This window comes from Oncorhynchus gorbuscha, linkage group LG02 (assembly GCF_021184085.1).
Source record: "Oncorhynchus gorbuscha isolate QuinsamMale2020 ecotype Even-year linkage group LG02, OgorEven_v1.0, whole genome shotgun sequence".
Taxonomy (NCBI): domain Eukaryota; kingdom Metazoa; phylum Chordata; class Actinopteri; order Salmoniformes; family Salmonidae; genus Oncorhynchus; species Oncorhynchus gorbuscha.
The window spans coordinates 95,256,593-95,276,925 of record NC_060174.1 but is presented as its reverse complement, the minus strand read 5'-3'; the positions used below and the strand labels follow the sequence as shown (position 1 = coordinate 95,276,925).

At 47.3% G+C, this 20,333-nt stretch overlaps 1 protein-coding gene across 3 annotated transcripts in view; it reads left to right on the top strand.

The window, feature by feature from the left end:
- Positions 1 to 20,333, top strand: part of LOC124013641 (protein Jade-1-like) — a 221,689-nt gene that overhangs the window by 125,360 nt on the left and 75,996 nt on the right. For 2 of the 3 annotated variants that reach the window (XM_046327995.1, XM_046328013.1), the window contains one exon: positions 2,021 to 2,683. In XM_046327995.1, the coding sequence (XP_046183951.1) occupies positions 2,021 to 2,683 (663 nt within the window). The remainder of the gene's footprint in view (positions 1 to 2,020; positions 2,684 to 20,333) is intronic. The other variant, XM_046328003.1, reaches the window with a different exon arrangement.

The window sequence follows — 20,333 nt, the reverse complement described above, 5'->3', positions numbered from 1 at the left end:
TGCAGTAAAGCATCGGAGCATGTACAGTATCAGTATCCTCTATCCACCAGACAGACTGTCATATATTTGGACTGGAGAGAACTACTTCCATTTAATGTCTGGCGGCCAGACAATGCTAGTCAGTGTGGGGAGCTGCTATTGAGGGCATTACCAAGCTGCAGGGTGAAGAGTTGAGGAATAGTGATTTCCAGTTGTGGCTTCTCTCTCCTCGTCATGGCAGACAGAACCGGAGGGGCTCCAAACCCTCAGGAGAGACAGCTACTGAGATAAGTGGGATATTCTACTGTGATGGGGGAGGGAGAGAGAGATGGTGAGAAAGAATGCTTTGGAATGGGAAGAGGACTGAGTCGGAGCGAAGTGGGCTCCTCTCTGCCTATGTAGAGAGCGAAGGAAAGAGACAGATGTCACAAATGGCATGCTAATCCCTGCATAGTGCACTACATTGTGAGTTTGGCCTCTGTAGTGCACTATAAAGAGTACCATTTGGGACGCAGTCCTTGAGCATGCTCGTCATTGTCATCCCAGGCCCTTAGAAAATGTAGGCCTCTCTGATGGAATGGAAAACACTACTAGCCTCCCTTCCCTCCCTCATCCCTCCTTCCCCCCATCCTTCCTCACCCCATCCCTCCTCCTCCCCCATCCCTCCTTCCCCCATCCCTCCTCCTCCCCCATCCCTCCTCCCCCATCCCTCCTTCACCCCATCCTTCCTCCCCCATCCCTCCTCTTCCCCATCCCTCCTTCACCCCATCCTTCCTCCCCCATCCCTCCTCCTCCCCATCCCTCCTCCTCCCCATCCCTCCTCCTCCCCATCCCTCCTTCCCCCATCCCTCCTTCACCCCATCCCTCCTTCCCCCATCCCTCCTTCACCCCATCCTTCCTCCCCCATCCCTCCTCCTCCCCCATCCCTCCTTCCCCCATCCCTCCTTCCACCATCGCTCCTTCACCCCATCCCTCCTCCTCCCCATCCCTCCTTCACCCCATCCTTCCTCCTCCCATCCCTCCTTCACCCCATCCTTCCTCCTCCCATCCCTCCTTCACCCCATCCTTCCTCCCCCACCCCTCCTTCACCCCCATCCTTCCTCCTCCCATCCTTCCTACCCCCATCCTTCCTCCCCTATCCCTATCCTTCCTACCCCCATCCTTCCTCCCCTATCCCTATCCCTCCTCCTCCCCCATCCTTCCTCCCCTATCCCTCCTCCTCCCCCATCCTTCCTCCCCCATCCCTCCTTCACCCCCATCCTTCTTCCCCTATCCCTATCCCTCCTCCTCCCCCATCCTTCACCCCATCCCTCCTCCCCCATCCCTCCTCCCCCATCCCTCCTTCACCCCCATCCTTCCTCCCCCCATCCCTCCTTCACCCCCATCCTTCCTCCCCCATCCCTCCTTCACCCCCATCCTTCCTCCCCCATCCCTCCTTCACCCCCATTCTTCCTCCCCCATCCCTCCTTCACCCCCATCCTTCCTCCCCCATCCCTCCTTCACCCCCATTCTTCCTCCCCCATCCCTCCTTCACCCCCATCCTTCCTCCCCCATCCCTCCTCCTCCCCTATCCCTCCTCCCCCCATCATGTCATGGGACCAGTCTGAGGTTTGAAATGGATAGGCCTGAGGAAAGGCAAGAACAGAGGTTTGATTTAGACTGGTTGTTATGAGGGAGGTACAGACAGATCAGGGTTTGTGACAATATGGGAACCAATGTTTGTTTTGACCGTGTTGCCAACAGGACAAGAGCGCCTGTCTGTCTGGGATAGACCAGACGGAGGCAGACAGTTAGAAGAAGTTTTCCAGATCAGACATTTCTCTGAACACATTCTTTGTCACGCACACTGTGGTGGCAGAGGAAGGAGTTGTGACAGTGTTGCTTAGCAATCAACACGTTTCTGTTTGTGTGAGGCAAACATCATCAGAGAAAAACTATTGTTGTGACTGTGTACCTTGTCATCTTTATGTGTTTAACAATTCTTAAGCCGTGTTGATGTGACTCGTATGTAAATATGTAACTCTCCTCCCTCCTTCCCCAGTGCTCCATGCCCTCCTGTATTGTGGCCTTCCATGTGACCTGCTCGTTTGACCACGGCCTGGAGATGCGTACCATCCTGGCTGAGAACGACGAGGTGCGCTTCAAATCATACTGCCTGGAGCACAGCAGCACTACCGGCAACAGTAACCACGCTGCCGCTGTCGCCGGCAACAGTAACCACACCAACACCATGACTGGTAACAGTAACCACACCAACACCATGACTGGTAACAGTAACCACACCAACGGCACCCACTGCGCTGGTGCCAGCAGTAAAACGGACTGGGCCGGACACGGCAACGAGCACAGAGCCAACGCCGGGCCGGAACACCACCAAGCGGCCAGCGAGCTGCCACCTGTGGAGCGTCCAGACCGGGACCAGATGGAGAGAGAGAAGGCCAGCCAGCGCAAACAGAAACTACAGGAGCTGGAGGACGGGTTCTACCGCCTGGTGGACCCCAAAGACGTGGCGGAGAGCCTGGGCCTGCCGGACGCCCACGTGGACTTCCTGTACCAGTTCTGGAAGCTGAGGAGGAAGTCCAACTTCAACCGTCCGCTGGTGACGCTGAAAAGAGACGAGGTAGATAACCTGGCTCAGCAGGAGCAGGACGTGCTGTACCGACGCCTCAAACTGTTCACACACCTACGCCAAGACCTAGAGAGGGTGAGTGGCTGGCTGGGCCGGGGAGTTTGTGTTAGTGTGTGGATTGATTGATTGATGTTGTAATGATGTGTATGTGTGTTGCTCTGCCTGTACATCCTGTATGGTTTACAAAATCCAGTCTGCCTGGGTCATCAATTGAGCAAACGATGAAAAGGCTTAATGGCTGAAGGATGTTTCAGTACTATGACTCATCCATATACAGTTGGGTCCTAGCTCTCCTCCTCTGAGAATCTGTCCGTCATGTAGCTTGACTGAGTCCAGGGGTATCCTGCCCTATCCTGTTTCCTCAGGATGCCCCATGCAGAGTCCCCATAGAAAACAATCTGGGCTCCACCAGTTAAGGTTGTACTACAGTATGTTGTGTGAAGCAGAGTAGAGTGGAGGGAGGCAGGCAGCTAACCAGGTCCAAATGGCTGATTTAATTAACAGGTTGGAGATGGAGGCTGAGCAGGGCAGTCACACTCAGTAGTCCCCTGGGCCACACACACACACACACTGCACCCACACCCTCTGTGGTAGAGCTCTGCTATTTGCCCTGAGCCTGACCGGCCCCAACACTACATCGGGTTAGGGCTGGGTAGGGGCTGTTTTTTCGTCAATAACTAGGCTACTGGTAGGCCTCGGGTATCACTAAATTGATCACTAACATTTTGAAGCTGAGCCATTTGCTCGTGCTCCGCTGCACAGTACAGTCACATCTGACTAAGATCATAACGGGATGTCAGAAGTGCTTCAACCTCGTCAAATATAAGACAGGAGAGATTATTTCACAGAAAATAATATTGCTTGAGTTTTGTCTGTGATGAAAAGTAGCTAACAGCTCACTGCTCTTTCCTTTCTTCGTTGAGCAGAGCAGCCTGAGCCGTTGCTATGGCTACTCACTGACTCAGAGACACCATGAGCAGAGTGCATGCAGAGCGAGCTGCCTGTACGCATGGAGTGAGTGACAGTTATTTTTGATTTTGGGTTTCAGGCAGGGCTTTAAATTTGGCAGAAGCAATCGGGCCTGGGTAGGGTAGAGCCTGAATGTCGGGCCTGGGTATGGTAGGGCCTGAATGTCGGGCCTCGGTAGGATAGGGCCTGAATGTCGGGCCTGGGTAGGGCTAATAACCTCAAAGCACAGATCGATGCATCTAGAGCTCCTCTTCCATTCGGGCCCTCCACTTAGCCACAGGGCCTTCAGGTTGAGTGATGCCTGTGTTTGTCACGCAGACCTGCCACTGTTAGACCGAAGGATGCATGTGTGGGCCCAGGCATTATCAGATTATCACAGCTCAACATCTCAGCTCTCTATATGCTGTAATGCATTGTTAACTGGCTATTTGAAATTAATTTCTATCCTCTTAACCTGAATCAGTAGAGGATTGTATTTCGGGGGTGCGTCCCAAATAGAACCCTATTCCCTTATTCATACACTACTTTATAATGGGCCCAATGAACCTTGTTAAAAAAGTAGTGCACTATCAAGGGAATTTGTGATGCATACCTACTGCTGCTGAGTGACGCGCCAACCCCACCCGTGTCTTCTGTCTCTATAAAATCGGCATTTCTGAGTGTACACTAACAAACAGTAGTGGATTGAGCTCGGCCTAGTAAATGTAGTGATCACAAGCTTCCACAGAGATCTTCCCTCTGCACTACCTCTAGCGCCACCACTACCCCTGTCTAGCTGGTTGGGTGGCTGGGGTTGTGGTTGTGGTTACGTAGGTAGCTTCCTCTATATCCCCTTATGGCCGTGTGCAGTAGGTCACCTGCTGGGTTGTAGAATCGCCGGGAAATGAACAGAAAATGGCAGGCAATGAATGTTATGTGATCAGACTCAGGCCACCCTGACTACCCTGATTGTTTGAACAGTAATGTTCAAGTTCGAGTTGAGCAGGAAGTAGGAAGTGTTTAAGTAGAGCGGTTTTCTCCTTGTCTTCCCAGTGGCGTGGCACATGACAAGGAGCTCTTTTTAATTTGCCACGCTCACTGGTTTAATGAGCGGGGCGGCAGATAGACTAGTGGTTAGAGCGTTGGACTAGTAACCAGAAGGTTGCAAGATCGAATCCCTGAGCTGACAAGGTCAAAATCTGTTGTTCTGCCCCTCAACAAGGCAGTTAACCCACTGTTCCTAGGCTGTTATTGAAAATAAGAATTTGTTCTTAACTGACTTGCCTAGATAAATAAAGATAAAATAAATGAACCAGCCAGGGAGAGGTGAGAGGGAGCAGAGAAACTTCAGGGGCTGTGACTTCTGTATTTGCTGTGTGGATTAAACAGCCATGCTGCTGCTGAGTGGTCTTCCAGGTTCATTGATTCTGTAAGCCTAAGAATTTGAACATTCAGCGAATTTGAGCAGTCAAGGTGTCTTGATAATGAGCTGATTTAAATAGCAAGATTTCACTATAGGATCTCCTGATGTGGTAATTAGTCCACAGATTCAATCAAATGTGCCTCTGATAAGTTGCTAATTTTATTTGATCGCAGGTAAAAATGACAGCCCTGTAATGTGCTTATAGTGATGTCAACCAGATGTTTTCTACCCACAACATGGGATACCTTATGAAAGGGACTGCTCATTCGTTAGCAACATCCATAGCAACAAGAGCCGTAGAAAAGTACATTGAAGTGAACAGTCATTTTTATAAATTGTGATGTCTGTCTCCAGTGATGTAGTTGTATTACCTTTCATTTGTACAGTATAGGCTTTCACCATACGATAGGCCCTGATGGCTCTAGGCCTATATAAGTGTGTGTGTGTGTGTGTGTGTGTGTGTGTGTGTGTGTGTGTGTGTGCGTGCGTGCGTGCGTGGTACTGTACTAATCTGTAGGCTAAGGTTGAACGGTATACTGAAACTTCTGTACTTTATAGCGTGAAGATCAAAGTACCTTCTCCACTTACTCATTCATTGCCAGAGCTGCATTGTTAGATACACTCTCATGCTGCATTATTCTTGGGCAATATACCATTTCTACCATATACTGCGGTATTTCGAAATACCGACGGTATGATTTTCAATACCAATTTTGGTGGTGGGGTGTACCCCCGCCTCACAGTGGTTGAGGGGGTGCGTGCTACACCACTGCTTATAACTAACTATATGTTAAGTATACAGTGCATTCGGAAAGTATTCAGATCCCTTGACCTTTTCCACATTTTGTTATGTTACAGCCTTTTTCTAAAATTGATTAAATCGTTTTTTTCCCTCATCAATCTACACACATTACCCCATAATGGAAAAAATATATATTTATTTTTTTGCAAATGTATTTTTTTTTTTTACGGACATATCATATTTACATAAGTATTTAGACCATTTACTCAGTACTTTGTTGAAGCACTTTTGGCAGCTATTACAGCCTTGAGTCTTCTTGGGTATGACGCTACAAGCTTGGCACACCTGTATTTGGGGAGTTTCTCCCATTATTCTCTGCAGATCCCCTCAAGCTCTGCCAGGTCGGATGGGGAGCGTCGCTGAAAATATATTTTTCAGGTCTCTCCAGAGATGTTTGATCTGGTTCACCCAAGGACATTCAGAGACTTGTCCCGAAGCCACTCCTGCATTGTCTTGGCTGTGTGCTTATGGTCGTTGTTCTGTTGGAAGGTGAACCTTTGCCCTAGTCTGAGGTCCTGAGCGCTCTGAAGCAAGTTTTCATCAAAGATCTCTCTGTATTTTGCTCCGTTCATCTTTCCCTCGATCCTGACTAGTCTCCCAGTCCCTGCCGCTGAATTACATCCCCATAGTATGATGCTGCCACCACCATGTTTCACCATAGGGATGGTGCCAGGTTTTATCCAGATGTGGCACTTGGCATTCAGGCCAGAGAGTTCAATCTTGGTTTCATCAGACCAGAGAATCTTATTTCTCATGGTCTGAAAGTCTTTAGGTGCCTTTTGGCAAACTCCAAGGGGGCTGTCATGTGCCTTTTACTGAGGAGTGGCTTCCATCTGGCCACTGTACCATTAAGGGCTGATTGGTGGGGTGCTGCTGAGATGGTTGTTCTTCTGGAAGATTCTCCCATCTCCACAGATGAACTCTGGAGCTCCATCAGACAGACCATCAATTTCTTGGTCACCTCCCTGACCAAAGCCCTTCTCCCCGATTGCTTAGTTGGCTGGGTGGCCAGCTCTGGGACGAGTCTTGGTGGTTCCAAACCTCTTCCCTTTAAGAATGATGGAGGCTGCTGTGTTCTTGGGGACCTTCAATGCTGCAGAAATGCCAAATCAAATTTGATTTGTCACATGTGTCGAATACAACAGGTGTATATATAACCCCACCCACTTTGCCAAAGCACAGACCCCACACCACTAGAGGGATATCTTCAACCACCAACTTACCATCCTGAGACAAGGCTGAGTATAGCGATGGTATCGTGATGGTATCGAGTATCATGATACTAAACCTGGTATCGGTATGGAAATACAACACTACTATAGGCTGAATGCATTGATGGGCATGGATTACCACCTATCGCTTATCTCTCGCTCTTTCTTAGGGCTGGGCGATGTGGCCAAAATATTACGTCATGGTACTTCTCAAATTATTTTGAACCGCTTGGGTGAACTTTTGGAATCATGGAAATAGAATGTTTATTATAATTCTATAGTTAGATTATAAATAATAGTGGGCACTTTGAATACAGTGTTGTGTGACATGACAACAAGTTATTGTGACAGGGTAGGAACCAAAGTGATTGTCAGTGTTTCCTAGGGGACCCTATACTTCTTGGCTTTGTTCATATAGCCAACATATTCATGCTTTGCCTATTCCTCTTTGATTTAGAAGATACTGTTGTACAAACAACATGCTAATTTAGGCCTCCACCAGTACTGATATCAGGCTGTAGTAGCTAGCTACTTTTACTCTGACTCAGTACTTTTATTAGCTGGTTAGCTAGCCAGCTAACTAGCGATGAGCATTAGTGGTTAACATGATTTAGCTTAACTTACTAAGAAAATACGAACTAGCTGTTTGCAGATGTAAGAAGCACAAACTAATATTGTAATTATAGAACACTTGTGGATTTATATTAAGATCAAAGTGGAAACAACATTGTTGTCATCAACATTGTTGCATGTGCTGCATTGAGCATGTAGACTGAACGAAAGCGTCTAGTGTAAGGTGACCAGATTTCTGAAATGAAGACCGGGGACATTTCCAGTTCGGTGGTCAATATATCATTAAAATATCCAATGTTATTATGTATGAAATGAAAAAGGGGGTCAATTCCGGGTTCATGTATTTAGTCTAACAGGCACACTGTGATAGAAAAAACAACTATACTACAGAAACACTACAGACAAGGCAGAACTGTCCGATCTGAACAACCATTCAGTGGTCCTGGTAGTCTGGGTAGAATAAGAGCATAATATAACATGAGCAAAACTGAAAAAACAGACAATAGTATATGTGAAATACTTAACAACATAATAAAGAAATAAGATGCTGATGAGATTGGTAACTACATAATGTACTTATACCATCCTAATCTGTATATTTCTCAGAAGAATGTATTTTCTTCAGGATTGGTCTGTCTTTGTCCAGCTTCTCCATGAACTCCTGGCAGGGGAGGTTTAAGTTTGTCTTCACAATAAACATGGCCTTGATGGTAGGAACAGTGAACCTATTTCTTGCTGCTGTCCATAGATCATTCATTTAGGAGAACACTCTCTCGACTGGTGCCTTACTTCCAGGTAAGCACATGACAACAGACGCTAATCTAGCCAGGTTAGTGTGTGGGATGTTGTTCTCTTTGAAGTGGGTAACCACCGTGCTCCATCTCTGACTGAGCGGTGTCTCAGATGTTTTCCATTCTTCAAGCGATCCCCCCTTTGGGAACTCTTACAGGCCAGTAACCTTGTCAAACAATGCATCCTCATTGATGGTCACATTGGGGCATTTTTCCTGCAGTGTGACTGCTGCCTTCTGGATCTCTTCACACTGAGGTTGCCTTTTTAAAAGGAGACCATGTACATCTTTTAGATGATCTGTGTGCTTTCCCCATGCTTGCAAGTAGTTCACAGCCGTAGTGAAGATTGATTGGGATGCTTTGAGAAAGCTGTCTTTAAACATGTCTCCATTGTCCTCCACCTCTTTCAGAAGTCCTCTGACCAAAACTGGAATGAAGTTGTCATCAGTCAATTTTGCAGTCAATTTTGCTTCAATGTTTCTCAGAATTGCAGCGGACTCATTTACATTACATTACATTTAAGTCATTTAGCAGACGCTCTTATCCAGAGCGACTTACAAATTGGTGCATTCACCTTATGGCATCCAGTGGAACAGTCACTTTACAATAGTGCATCTAAATCTTAAAGGGGGGTGAGAAGGATTACTTATCCTATCCTAGGTATTCCTTAAAGAGGTGGGGTTTCAGGTGTCTCCGGAAGGTGGTGATTGACTCCGCTGTCCTGGCGTCGTGAGGGAGTTTGTTCCACCATTGGGGGGCCAGAGCAGCGAACAGTTTTGACTGGGCTGAGCGGGAACTGTACTTCCTCAGTGGTAGGGAGGCGAGCAGGCCAGAGGTGGATGAACGCAGTGCCCTTGTTTGGGTGTAGGGCCTGATCAGAGCCTGGAGGTACTGAGGTGCCGTTCCCCTCACAGCTCCGTAGGCAAGCACCATGGTCTTGTAGCGGATGCGAGCTTCAACTGGAAGCCAGTGGAGAGAGCGGAGGAGCGGGGTGACGTGAGAGAACTTGGGAAGGTTGAACACCAGACGGGCTGCGGCGTTCTGGATGAGTTGTAGGGGTTTAATGGCACAGGCAGGGAGCCCACAGCACAGTGGTCCTGGCCTCCAAGCATCTTGATCGTGTCACTGAATACGGTCAAGTTTCCATGGACAAAGGCCAGCCAAAGTTCAGTCAGTGGATCTTCGAACATTGTTCGCAGGACAACAGGGCATTTGTCTTCAGAAATAAAAAAGGATTTCAATGGCACATTTTCATCACTCTTTCTAGAGCAGGGAGCATGGAGCATGGACATTCAGTGTACATTGCTGTGTCCTAAAATGTTATGGTACTCCTGGCCAACCAACTCACAAAAGCCCTTCAGTCTTTCTACTCTGACGGTAAAAAATATGAACATATTCCAAATATCTTTGTGAGCAGGTACTCAACATGATATCCAAAGCTGTTCTGGCCGTGTTATGAATGACGTGGGCAGGACAACCTCAGCCAATCACCTCCCAGGCCGTGTTATGAATGGCGTGGGCAGGACAACCTCAGCCAATCACCTCCCAGGCCGTGTTATGAATGACGTGGGCAGGACAACCTAAGCCAATCACCTCCCAGGCCGTGTTATGAATGACGTGGGCAGGACAACCTAAGCCAATCACCTCCCACTGCAGAGCATTTTTAACTGTGGTATGGACATTGACCCTCCCCAGCCTATTCAGTCCTCCAAAGTTGGTATTTGTTGTCGGCGGTGAATGTTTTCCAGGTTACATTTTTGGATGACCACCAGGACCTATTTTCTCTGCTGTTTCTCCATTCAATTCAACAAAATCAAGCAGTTTTGTTTCCACAGATGTGCTGTCATCATATATCTTACAATATCTGACTACTATTGGCAGCAGCTTTACATGTCCATGATTGGACACATCAATGCACAGGGACACAAATTCAACCTGGTCTAGGTCCTAGCACATGTAATTTTGTCCTAGCACATGTAAACTTTGGCTCATAAAGCTTCCGTGTCAGTTGTGCTGTACAGTCCATAGATCTGTAACTATGATTGTGTCGCATAGTGTGCTATGCAAAGACACCCTCCTGCACAGCTAAACCATATTCTTCTTGGGAAGGCTCTACCTTCTTGAAGAATGTGGTGACAGAGGGCAAACCAACACGGCCAATCAGAGAGGCTTAATGCTTTTTCGTCCGCTGATGTTCTACCACTGCTGTTCTTCTCCGGCTGCCAATTGAAAGAGAGGAATTACAGAGGGTGCAGTGAGCCATTCTATCGTCTTGACCTGAGCGTATAAATGGAAATTCTCTCATCATGTTTTTCATAAAGTGCATTTCCGTTTCTTGGAAAGAGTCATTGTATCTCATCTGTCTGCTCTTCTTCACTCTCCTTGTGTCACTCTTCTTACTCTCAACTTTTTCTTCTCCTCCTCTTTTCTTCACTCGTCTTCCTTTCCTTCTCTTCACCTTTCCACCTCACTCTTCTACACTCTCCTTGCTTCACTCTTTTTACTCCCTTAATGTTTCCTTCTCCTTCCTCTCCAATCTGTAATAATAAATAATACACTATTAGATCAAATACTTTGGTTAACAGATTCCCATTGCTTGCCCCATTTCTGTATTTTATCTCAAAAACATTGTTTGGAATAATAAATTGGCAGGCTCTGTAATCATATCTTTACCTTTCCTCCTCTGTCTCCTTCACTCTTCTTCCTATCCAGTCTTCCTCCTCACCTCTTTACCGTTCCTCCTCTGTCTCCTTCACTCTTCTTCCTATCCAGTCTTCCTCCTCACCTCTTTACCTTTCCTCCTCTGTCTCCTTCACTCTTCTTCCTATCCAGTCTTCCTCCTCACCTTTCTTCTGTCTCCTTCACCTTCTTCCTATCCAGTCTTCCTCCTCACCTCTTTACCTTTCCTCCTCTGTCTCCTTCACTCTTCTTCCTATCCAGTCTTCCTCCTCACCTCTTTACCTTTCCTCCTCTGTCTCCTTCACTCTTCTTCCTATCCAGTCTTCCTCCTCACCTCTTTACCTTTCCTCCTCTGTCTCCTTCACTCTTCTTCCTATCCAGTCTTCCTCCCCACCTCTTTACCTTTCCTCCTCTGTCTCCTTCACTCTTCTTCCTATCCAGTCTTCCTCCTCACCTCTTTACTGTTCCTCCTCTGTCTCCTTCACTCTTCTTCCTATCCAGTCTTCCTCCTCACCTCTTTACCTTTCCTCCTCTGTCTCCTTCACTCTTCTTCCTATCCAGTCTTCCTCCTCACCTCTTTACCTTTCCTCCTCTGTCTCCTTCACTCTTCTTCCTATCCAGTCTTCCTCCTCACCTCTTTACCTTTCCTCCTCTGTCTCCTTCACTCTTCTTCCTATCCAGTCTTCCTCTTTACCTTTCCTCCTCTGTTTCCTTCACTCTTCTTCCTATCCAGTCTTCCTCCTCTTCTTCCTATCCAGTCTTCCTCCTCTTCTTCCTATCCAGTCTTCCTCCTCTTCTTCCTATCCAGTCTTCCTCCTCTTCTTCCTATCCAGTCTTCCTCCTCTTCTTCCTATCCAGTCTTCCACCTCTTCTTCCTATCCAGTCTTCCTCCTCTTCTTCCTATCCAGTCTTCCTCCTCTTCTTCCTATCCAGTCTTCCTCCTCACCTCTTTACCTTTCCTCCTCTGTTTCCTTCACTCTTCTTCCTATACAGTCTTCCTCCTCACCTCTTTACCTTTCCTCCTCTCTCTCCTTCACTCTTCTTCCTATCCAGTCTTCCTCCTCTCCTTCCTCTCCACTGATAATGTTATCTATGAACATTTCTAACTATATTTTCACGCTACTTATTATAATGCCAAACCATTAAAAGTGTAATCTACAAAGATATTCTCAGAATTAATTGTGCATTCATTTAATACAATCATATTTTCAAAATAAGTAGCTAGCTAACTTAGCTAGCTAACTTAGGTTATGCTAGCTAACGTTAGCTATGTAGACTATTTAAACCCTTATAGAGCAGATCATCTATCTATAATAAATTGTGACATTATAACATCACTAGCTAGTATCCCAAACGATTCTAACTTACCTGGCTCGAAAAGACGTTTGTGGTGATGTTGTGGATTCACCTGACACTTGTTAGCTTCTGGCCGAGTTTTCCACAGCATCTTTCTCTAAAACTATCGCTATCAAGTAGTTAGTAGAAGAAGATATTTCACTTTGCGGTCTGTTTTTAACACACAGTTAAAAACGGGGACAGCTCCAGCCGGGGACAGGCCACCAGAAACAGGGACTGCCCCCGGAAAAGGGGACGTCTGGTCACCCTAAACTATTGTTATTTACTGCTGCTCCTTAATGATTTGTTTTTCTTATATTTTATTTTTGGGGGGGTATTTTCTCAAATGTGTTGTTGGTTAAGGGCTCGTAAAGTAAGCATTTCACTGTTGTATTTGGCTCATGTGTCAAATACAATTTGATTTGATTTACTATAAAAATATTTTTACCCTTTGACTGAGTATCACAGAGGGAAGATATTGAAGACAGTTTCTGGTGGTACAGTAGGCATCTCTCTTTCTGCTGCCCGCTTGTCCATGGATGAGGATCTTCTTTTTGAAGGAGACTGGCACGTTCCAATCATCTCTGATTTAATGGCAAATTGAAAAATCCCTCCATCTTCCAACCCCAGTCCTCCCCCCCCCCCCCACCTCAGTTAGTCGTTCAGGGAGCCTCTGCGGACATATGATTCCGGTCTAATGTTGGGCCGGATTATCTCTCCCTCTCCTTTGAAGTGCTCTGAAAGGAAGGAATCACACTGCGCTGTCCCTAATGCACTGTTGAGCTTTCGCCACTGCTCCCCACCCAGCCCCTCACTCTCCTTCCCTCACCCCTCCTGAAACCTCCGCCCCTATCCCTGCCCTCACCCCCCGACATCCCATCACCCCCATCCCTCCTCCAATTGTGTTTGCCTATGTCAGAGAAATGTGTGGCACAGTGATTGGGTATCGTGGGTAGCGGATCGTTGCTGTTGTTTTTGCGTCAGAGAGCAGGATAGGCTAGTGCTAGGGCTACGTGTCCGTGTGTGTGGCTGGAGAGGTGAAGTGGTGCGTGAGGGGGTGTGGAGGGAGCTGAGCCTGAAGCTGAGTGAGTGTCCAGGCAGAGCTGTAGCTGGTGTTCCAGTTGATTAGCTGTGCTGCTGACTAAGACTCAGTACGTACGCTGGGGCTGCACTAAGAGAGAAGATTTAGCAGGATTACCCCACCGCACAGAGCGGGACATGGAAAGGTAGAGAGAAGGAGAAGGTTGAGGGAGGAAGAGATGGAGAGAGCAGGGTGGGGGGGTATCATGTAGAGCAGACATCGGCAACAGGCGCCCCGCGGGACAAAACCATTCTGTGAATTATTTATTTAGTTTAAAAATACTAAAATCACCAGGAATTCAGCAAAATATGTTTCATTTATGAAATCAAAGTATTCCCACAAATACAAAAGGAGGAATATGTGATCGTCTCAATGTAATCAAGGTATGAAATTATTGGTATTTTAAAATACAATCTATATTTTTGGGCTTATTTGTGGTCGATTTGCACTGTACAAATGATTTGAAATATGTTCCAGCCCCCTGACCATCCCGCGGCTGAATCTAGGTACCTACCCATGTCCGAGAGCATCTGGTCATTCCGGTAATGGCATGGGTCTACTCAAGTGGAGATTTTCTCTTTTCTCCCTCACTCACCTGTCCATCTCCTCATTTGAATTCCATGCTGTAACTGTCACTTGTCCTCTCAAGCTTAACATTATTGTCATCTATCGCCCACCAGGTGCCCTTGGAGAGTTCCTCAATTTTCTTGACACCTTAATAAGCTCATTTCCTGACGATGGCTCACCGATCTTTGTACTTGGCGACTTTAACCTCCCGACGTCTGCCTTCGATTAATTTCTTTCCAACTCTCTCTTTCCCCTCCTTGCCTCTTTTGATCTCACCCTTTCCCAGTCCCCTCCAACTCAGCCCAGTCCAACCCCCCTCCAGGTCTCTGATCACAACTTTGTTTCCTTTTCTGTCTCCCTCTCCTCCAACCCTAACCACTCAGCACCTACCCAGATGGTCATGTGCCGTCGCAATCGTCGCTCTCTCTCTCTCTACCACTCCTCTCTCCTCTTCTATCCTATCATCTCTCCCTTCTGCTAAATCTTTCTCCTTCCTGTCTCTTTGACCCTACTCTGCTCCCTTTCCGCATCCAACAGCAACTCGCTTTTGGCTGGACTTGCACTGACCCCTTTCCTCCCGGCAGGCTCGTCACTCCTACTCCGTGGCTGAGTGACTCATTGCGAGCTTACAGAACAGGGCTGCGGGCAGCTGAAGAGAAATGTAGGAAAACTAAACATCCAGAGGACCTATCATCCTTTCACTTTCTCCTCTCTACTGTCTCTTCCTCTGTGTCTGCTGCAAAGCCACTTTCTACCATGCTAAATTTCAAGATTCTGTCTCTAAATCTATCTTCTCCTCCCTCCTTAAACCTCCAGCCCCTCCCTTCTCCCTCTCGGCAGACAACTTTGTCAACTACTTTGTAAAAAAAGGTTGACAACATCCACGTGACTTACCTGAGTCCACTGGTCTCGCTCACACAGAACTACCCTACGCCTTGACCTCTTTCTCCCCTCTCTCTCCAGACGACATCCTGCGACTAGTGAGGTCTGGCCTCCCAACAACCTGCCTGCTCAACCCCATCCCCTCCAGACCATCTTTGGAGACCTTCTCTCATTCCTCATCAACTCATACCTGACCACTGGCTGTGTTCCATCCTCATCAACTCATCCCTGGCCACTGGCTGTGTTCCATCCTTATCAACTCATCCCTGACCACTGGCTGTGTTCCATCCTCATCAACTCATCCCTGGCCACTGGCTGTGTTCCGTCCTTATCAACTCATCCCTGGCCACTGGCTGTGTTCCATCCTCATCAACTCATCCCTGGCCACTGGCTGTGTTTCATCCTCATCAACTCATCCCTGGCCACTGGCTGCGTCCCCTCTGTCTTCAAAATGGCCCGAGTTGTTTCCCTCCTCAAGAAACCAACACTCAACTCATCTGATGTCAAAAACTACAGACCTGTATCACTTCGCTCTTTTCTTTCCAAAACACTTGAACGTGATGTCTCTGATAAAATGTCTCGTTATTACACCCAGAACAATCTTCTTCACCTTAACCAGTCAGGCTTCAAAACGGGTCACTCAACCAGACTGCTCTTCTCTGTGTCTCAGAGGCTCTCCACACTGCCAAAGCTGACTCTCTCTCCTCTGTTCTCATCCTCATAGATCTATCTGCTGCCTTCAACACTGTGAACCATCATATGGTGGTTACTCTACACCCTTTCAGGGCGTCTCAGTCTATGCGTACTCTGGATTACATCCGAACCGGCAGGCCGCTCCTACTTGGAGAGGATCTGTGTCTGCACCACATACTCATACTACTGGTGTCCCCCAGGGTTTGGTTCTAGGCCTTCTCCTCTTCTCTCTATACACCAAGTCACTAGGCTCTGTCATATCCTCACATGGTCTCTCCTATCATTGCTATGCGGATGACACTCAACTACTTTTCTCCTTCCCCCCTTCTGACACCCAGGTAGCGACACGCTTCTCTGCGTGCCTGGCAAATATTTCAACTTTAATGTCGGCCAACCACCTCAAGCTCAACCTCGACAAGACGGAACTGCTCTTCCTCTCGTGGAAGGCCTGCCCACTCAGAGAACTAATCCAGGCACTTGTCCTCTCCCGTCTGCACTACTGCAACCCGCTGTTAGCTGGGCCCCCCGCATGTGCCATCAAACCCTTGCAACTCATCCAGAATGCTGCAGCCAACCTGGTTTTCAACCTTCCTAAGTTCTCTCATATCACCCCGCTCCTCTGCACACTCCACTGGCTTCCAGTTGAAGCTGGCATCCACAACAAGACCATGATGCTTATCTACGAAAAAGCAAGAGGAACTGCTCCTCCCTACCTTCAGGCTATGCTCATACCATACACCCCAACCCTAGCTCTCCGTTCTGCCACCTTGGGTCTCTTTGCCCTCCCACCCTTACAGGAGGGAAGCTCCCGCTCAGCCCAGTCCAAGCTCTTCTCTGTCCTCCCACCCTTACAGGAGGGCAGCTCCCGCTCAGCCCAGTCCAAGCTGTTCTCTGTCCTCCCACCCTTACACGAGGGCAGCTCCCGCTCAGCCCAGTCCAAGCTGTTCTCTGTCCTCCCACCCTTACAGGAGGGCAGCTCCCGCTCAGCCCAGTCCAATCTGTTCTCTGTCCTCCCACCCTTACAGGAGGGCAGCTCCCGCTCAGCCCAGTCCAAGCTGTTCTCTGTCCTCCCACCCTTACAGGAGGGCAGCTCCCGCTCAGCCCAGTCCAAGCTGTTCTCTGTCCTCCCACCCTTACAGGAGGGCAGCTCCCGCTCAGCCCAGTCCAAGCTGTTCTCTGTCCTCCCACCCTTACAGGAGGGCAGCTCCCGCTCAGCCCAGTCCAAGCTGTTCTCTGTCCTCCCACCCTTACAGGAGGGCAGCTCCCGCTCAGCCCAGTCCAATCTGTTCTCTGTCCTCCCACCCTTACAGGAGGGCAGCTCCCGCTCAGCTCAGTCCAAGCTCTTCTCTGTCCTCCCACCCTTACAGGAGGGCAGTTCCCGCTCAGCCCAGTCCAAGCTGTTCTCTGTCCTCCCATCCTTACAGGAGGGCAGCTCCCGCTCAGCCAAGTCCAAGCTGTTCTCTGTCCTCCCATCCTTACAGGAGGGGAGCTCCCGCTCAGCCCAGTCCAAGCTGTTCTCAAGGTTCCCTCCCTCTCTCTTTCCCTCAGCGCTGTTACGGTGACCAAAGTACCGCCACACCAGCAGTCAAGAGTCATGACTTGAGTCATATTCCACGTGACTGTTGAGGCATGGTAACTAGGCTTCTCAAACTGCGCTCTGATGCCGCTGATGGTTATTAGTGGCCTACCAAACCTGCTAATGGTCAGTCGCTAATGGCCGGTACTCTATTGTCTCTCTAATTACTCTGACATAAATGCAATCTAAAATCTAACACTTCATGAGAGCCCTGGCATTCAGAGTTTGAGCAGAATATAATTTGTTGCGCAGCCAGAACCAGCCCCACATAGCTGGTTAATGCATGGAATTAAATACGTTTTTCTGTTACCAACATTTCTATAGACTATACTTTTGAGTGGGAAAGAGAGTATAGAGAGTTTAGATGGCCTCTTAAAAAGAGAAGGATCCCATCAGGTTTATATTGGCTAGGCCTACTATATTTATTTCTCTACTTTCCTAATATTAAGCACATTGCTTTACAACGGGAGTAGCCTACCTGGCTGATATGTAAATGAACCCTGGGTAAAGCGACCTATATATGGATGACATGTCTTTTTCTCCCTGTCCCTGTTCCGACAGGTGCATGATAATGACCTATTCTAAATCAAAACTAATTTCACACACATATATATTTAGTATATGTAAAGATGAGATTCAGAATAGTCTGATGGGTGACAATATTATCACTTGTCAATGCATATTTTCTTTTCAACTGTTTCAAATCAGTCACAGGCGTCATGTAGCCTCGCCCATAGGCTTATATGTTTTGAAAAGTTTTGTATCACAACTAAAGTGTCCAAATAACTTCAAACGTAGGCTAATGGCCTTGGACCCCTGGATCACGGTTGGAGAGCACATAGCCTGCAGAGCCTAGTGAAACATGTTCTTATAAGACAAATTATTGAGCAATCGCGTGTGAAAACAGAGTTTTGAATGCTGCTATATTTATTGGTAAATTCTTCAAATGAAGCACATTTAATCTGCTTTACAGACGGTGTAGCCTACCTGGCATGTTCAAAACTTAACCGCACGTAACCTCCATTCGCTATTCGACTGCAGCCTATGGATGACATTTGTTTGGGTTGGCCTTTCTAAATTCTAAATAAATCCACACATGTAAATATATCTATATGTAAAGACCAGATTAGATTAAGAATAGTCTGATGAGGTGTGCATCACAACTAAAGAGACTGATAGGTGTGTATCACAACTAAAGAGACTGATGAAGTGTGTGCATCACAACTAAAGAGACTGATGAAGTGTGTGCATCACAACTAAAGAGACTGATGAGGTATGTATCACAACTAAAGAGACTGATGAAGTGTGTGCATCACAACTAAAGAGACTGATGAGGTGTGTATCACAACTAAAGAGACTGATGAGGTGTGCATCAACTAAAGAGACTGATGAAGTGTGTGCATCACAACTAAAGAGACTGATGAAGTGTGTGCATCACAACTAAAGAGACTGAAGTGTGTGCATCACAACTAAAGAGACTGATGAGATGTGTATCACAACTAAAGAGACTGATGAGGTGTGTATCACAACTAAAGAGACTGATGAAGTGTGTGCATCACAACTAAAGAGACTGATGAGGTGTGTATCACAACTAAAGAGACTGATGGGGTGTGTATCACAACTAAAGAGACTGATGAAATGTGTGCATCACAACTAAAGAGACTGATGAGGTGTGTGTATCACAACTAAAGAGACTGATGAAGTGTGTGCATCACAACTAAAGAGACTGATGAGGTGTGTATCACAACTAAAGAGACTGATGAGGTGTGTATCACAACTAAAGAGACTGATGAAGTGTGTGCATCACAACTAAAGAGACTGATGAAGTGTGTGCATCACAACTAAAGAGACTGATGAAGTCTGATAAGGACAACTCAGAATATGCAATTCTGTTCTTCTGAAAATGTTCTTCATATCATAATGTAGACCTGCTTAAAATAAACAATGGATTGATTGCGATGGTGTAGGCTATATTGAATGGAACATTTAAAAAATAATAACTCCAAAGGTCAGCATCAGTGGCTTGTAGGCTATGCGTGGAAGCCGGAGTTGCTGAACGTGTTTATGTTAATTAACTGTCAATTACCATGAGACCTGCAGTTATTTTTATGACAGTCACGATCTGACAAAATGTAATGACCGCCACAGCCCTACATTTACCTCCCTCTTTCCCTCCTTTTTCTCTCTCTCTCTCTCTCTCTCTCTCTCTCTCTCTCTCTCTCTCTCTCTCTCTCTCTCTCTCTCTCTCTCTCTCTCGTTCTTTCTTTCTGGAGAGGGAGTGAGAATGGAGAGACAGTGAGAGCGAGAGAGATTGGGAATAGAAAGGGGAATGGAGGGAGAAGGACGTATCGCGACAGAAAAAGTTGGCAGTACAGCCAGAGCAGGGCTGAGGGTTCGGTTGGTACGAGCGTGCCATGGTCAGCAGAGTTGTTCTTGGCTGCACATTCCAATTTCACGGAGCCAGCTTGTCCCCCCCCCCTTCTCTGCAGCACTTTGCAGAGGAGAGGAACCTTGTGCAGCTACAGTAGGGCAGAAAGAGAGGATGGGAAGTGGTAGGAGGAAGAGAGAGAGAGACAGATGAGAAAATAGAGAGGATGGGAAGTGGTAGGAGGAAGAGAGAGAGAGAGAGATGAGAAAATAGAGCATGGGAAGTGGTAGGAGGAAGAGAGAGAGAGACAGATGAGAAAATAGAGAGGATGGGAAGTGGTAGGGGGAAGGGAGAGAGAGACAGATGAGAAAATAGAGAGCATGGGAAGTGGTAGGAGGAAGAGAGAGAGAGACAGATGAGAAAATAGAGAGGATGGGAAGTGGTAGGGGAAGGGAGAGAGAGACAGATGAGAAAATAGAGAGGATGGGAAGTGGTAGGGGGAAGAGAGAGAGAGAGAAAGAAAGATGAGGAAATTAATGAATGTAATTTGACTCGACCTATCTATTTATTTGTCCCCACCGCGATTCCACAGAATTGGTCTGATTGTTTTTGACGTTCCCCCCCTCCACCTCGCTGGCTGTGCTGGTGCCATCTCTCATGCACACACACATATATATACGCACAAACACACATAGTACCTGTGTGTAGCTGCAGTGGGGTCTCTTGCTGTGGGCTAAACAGGCCGGGTCAAGCAGCAGACAGGCCCGTCCTGTTGGACTGGGTTCAAACTGCCTCA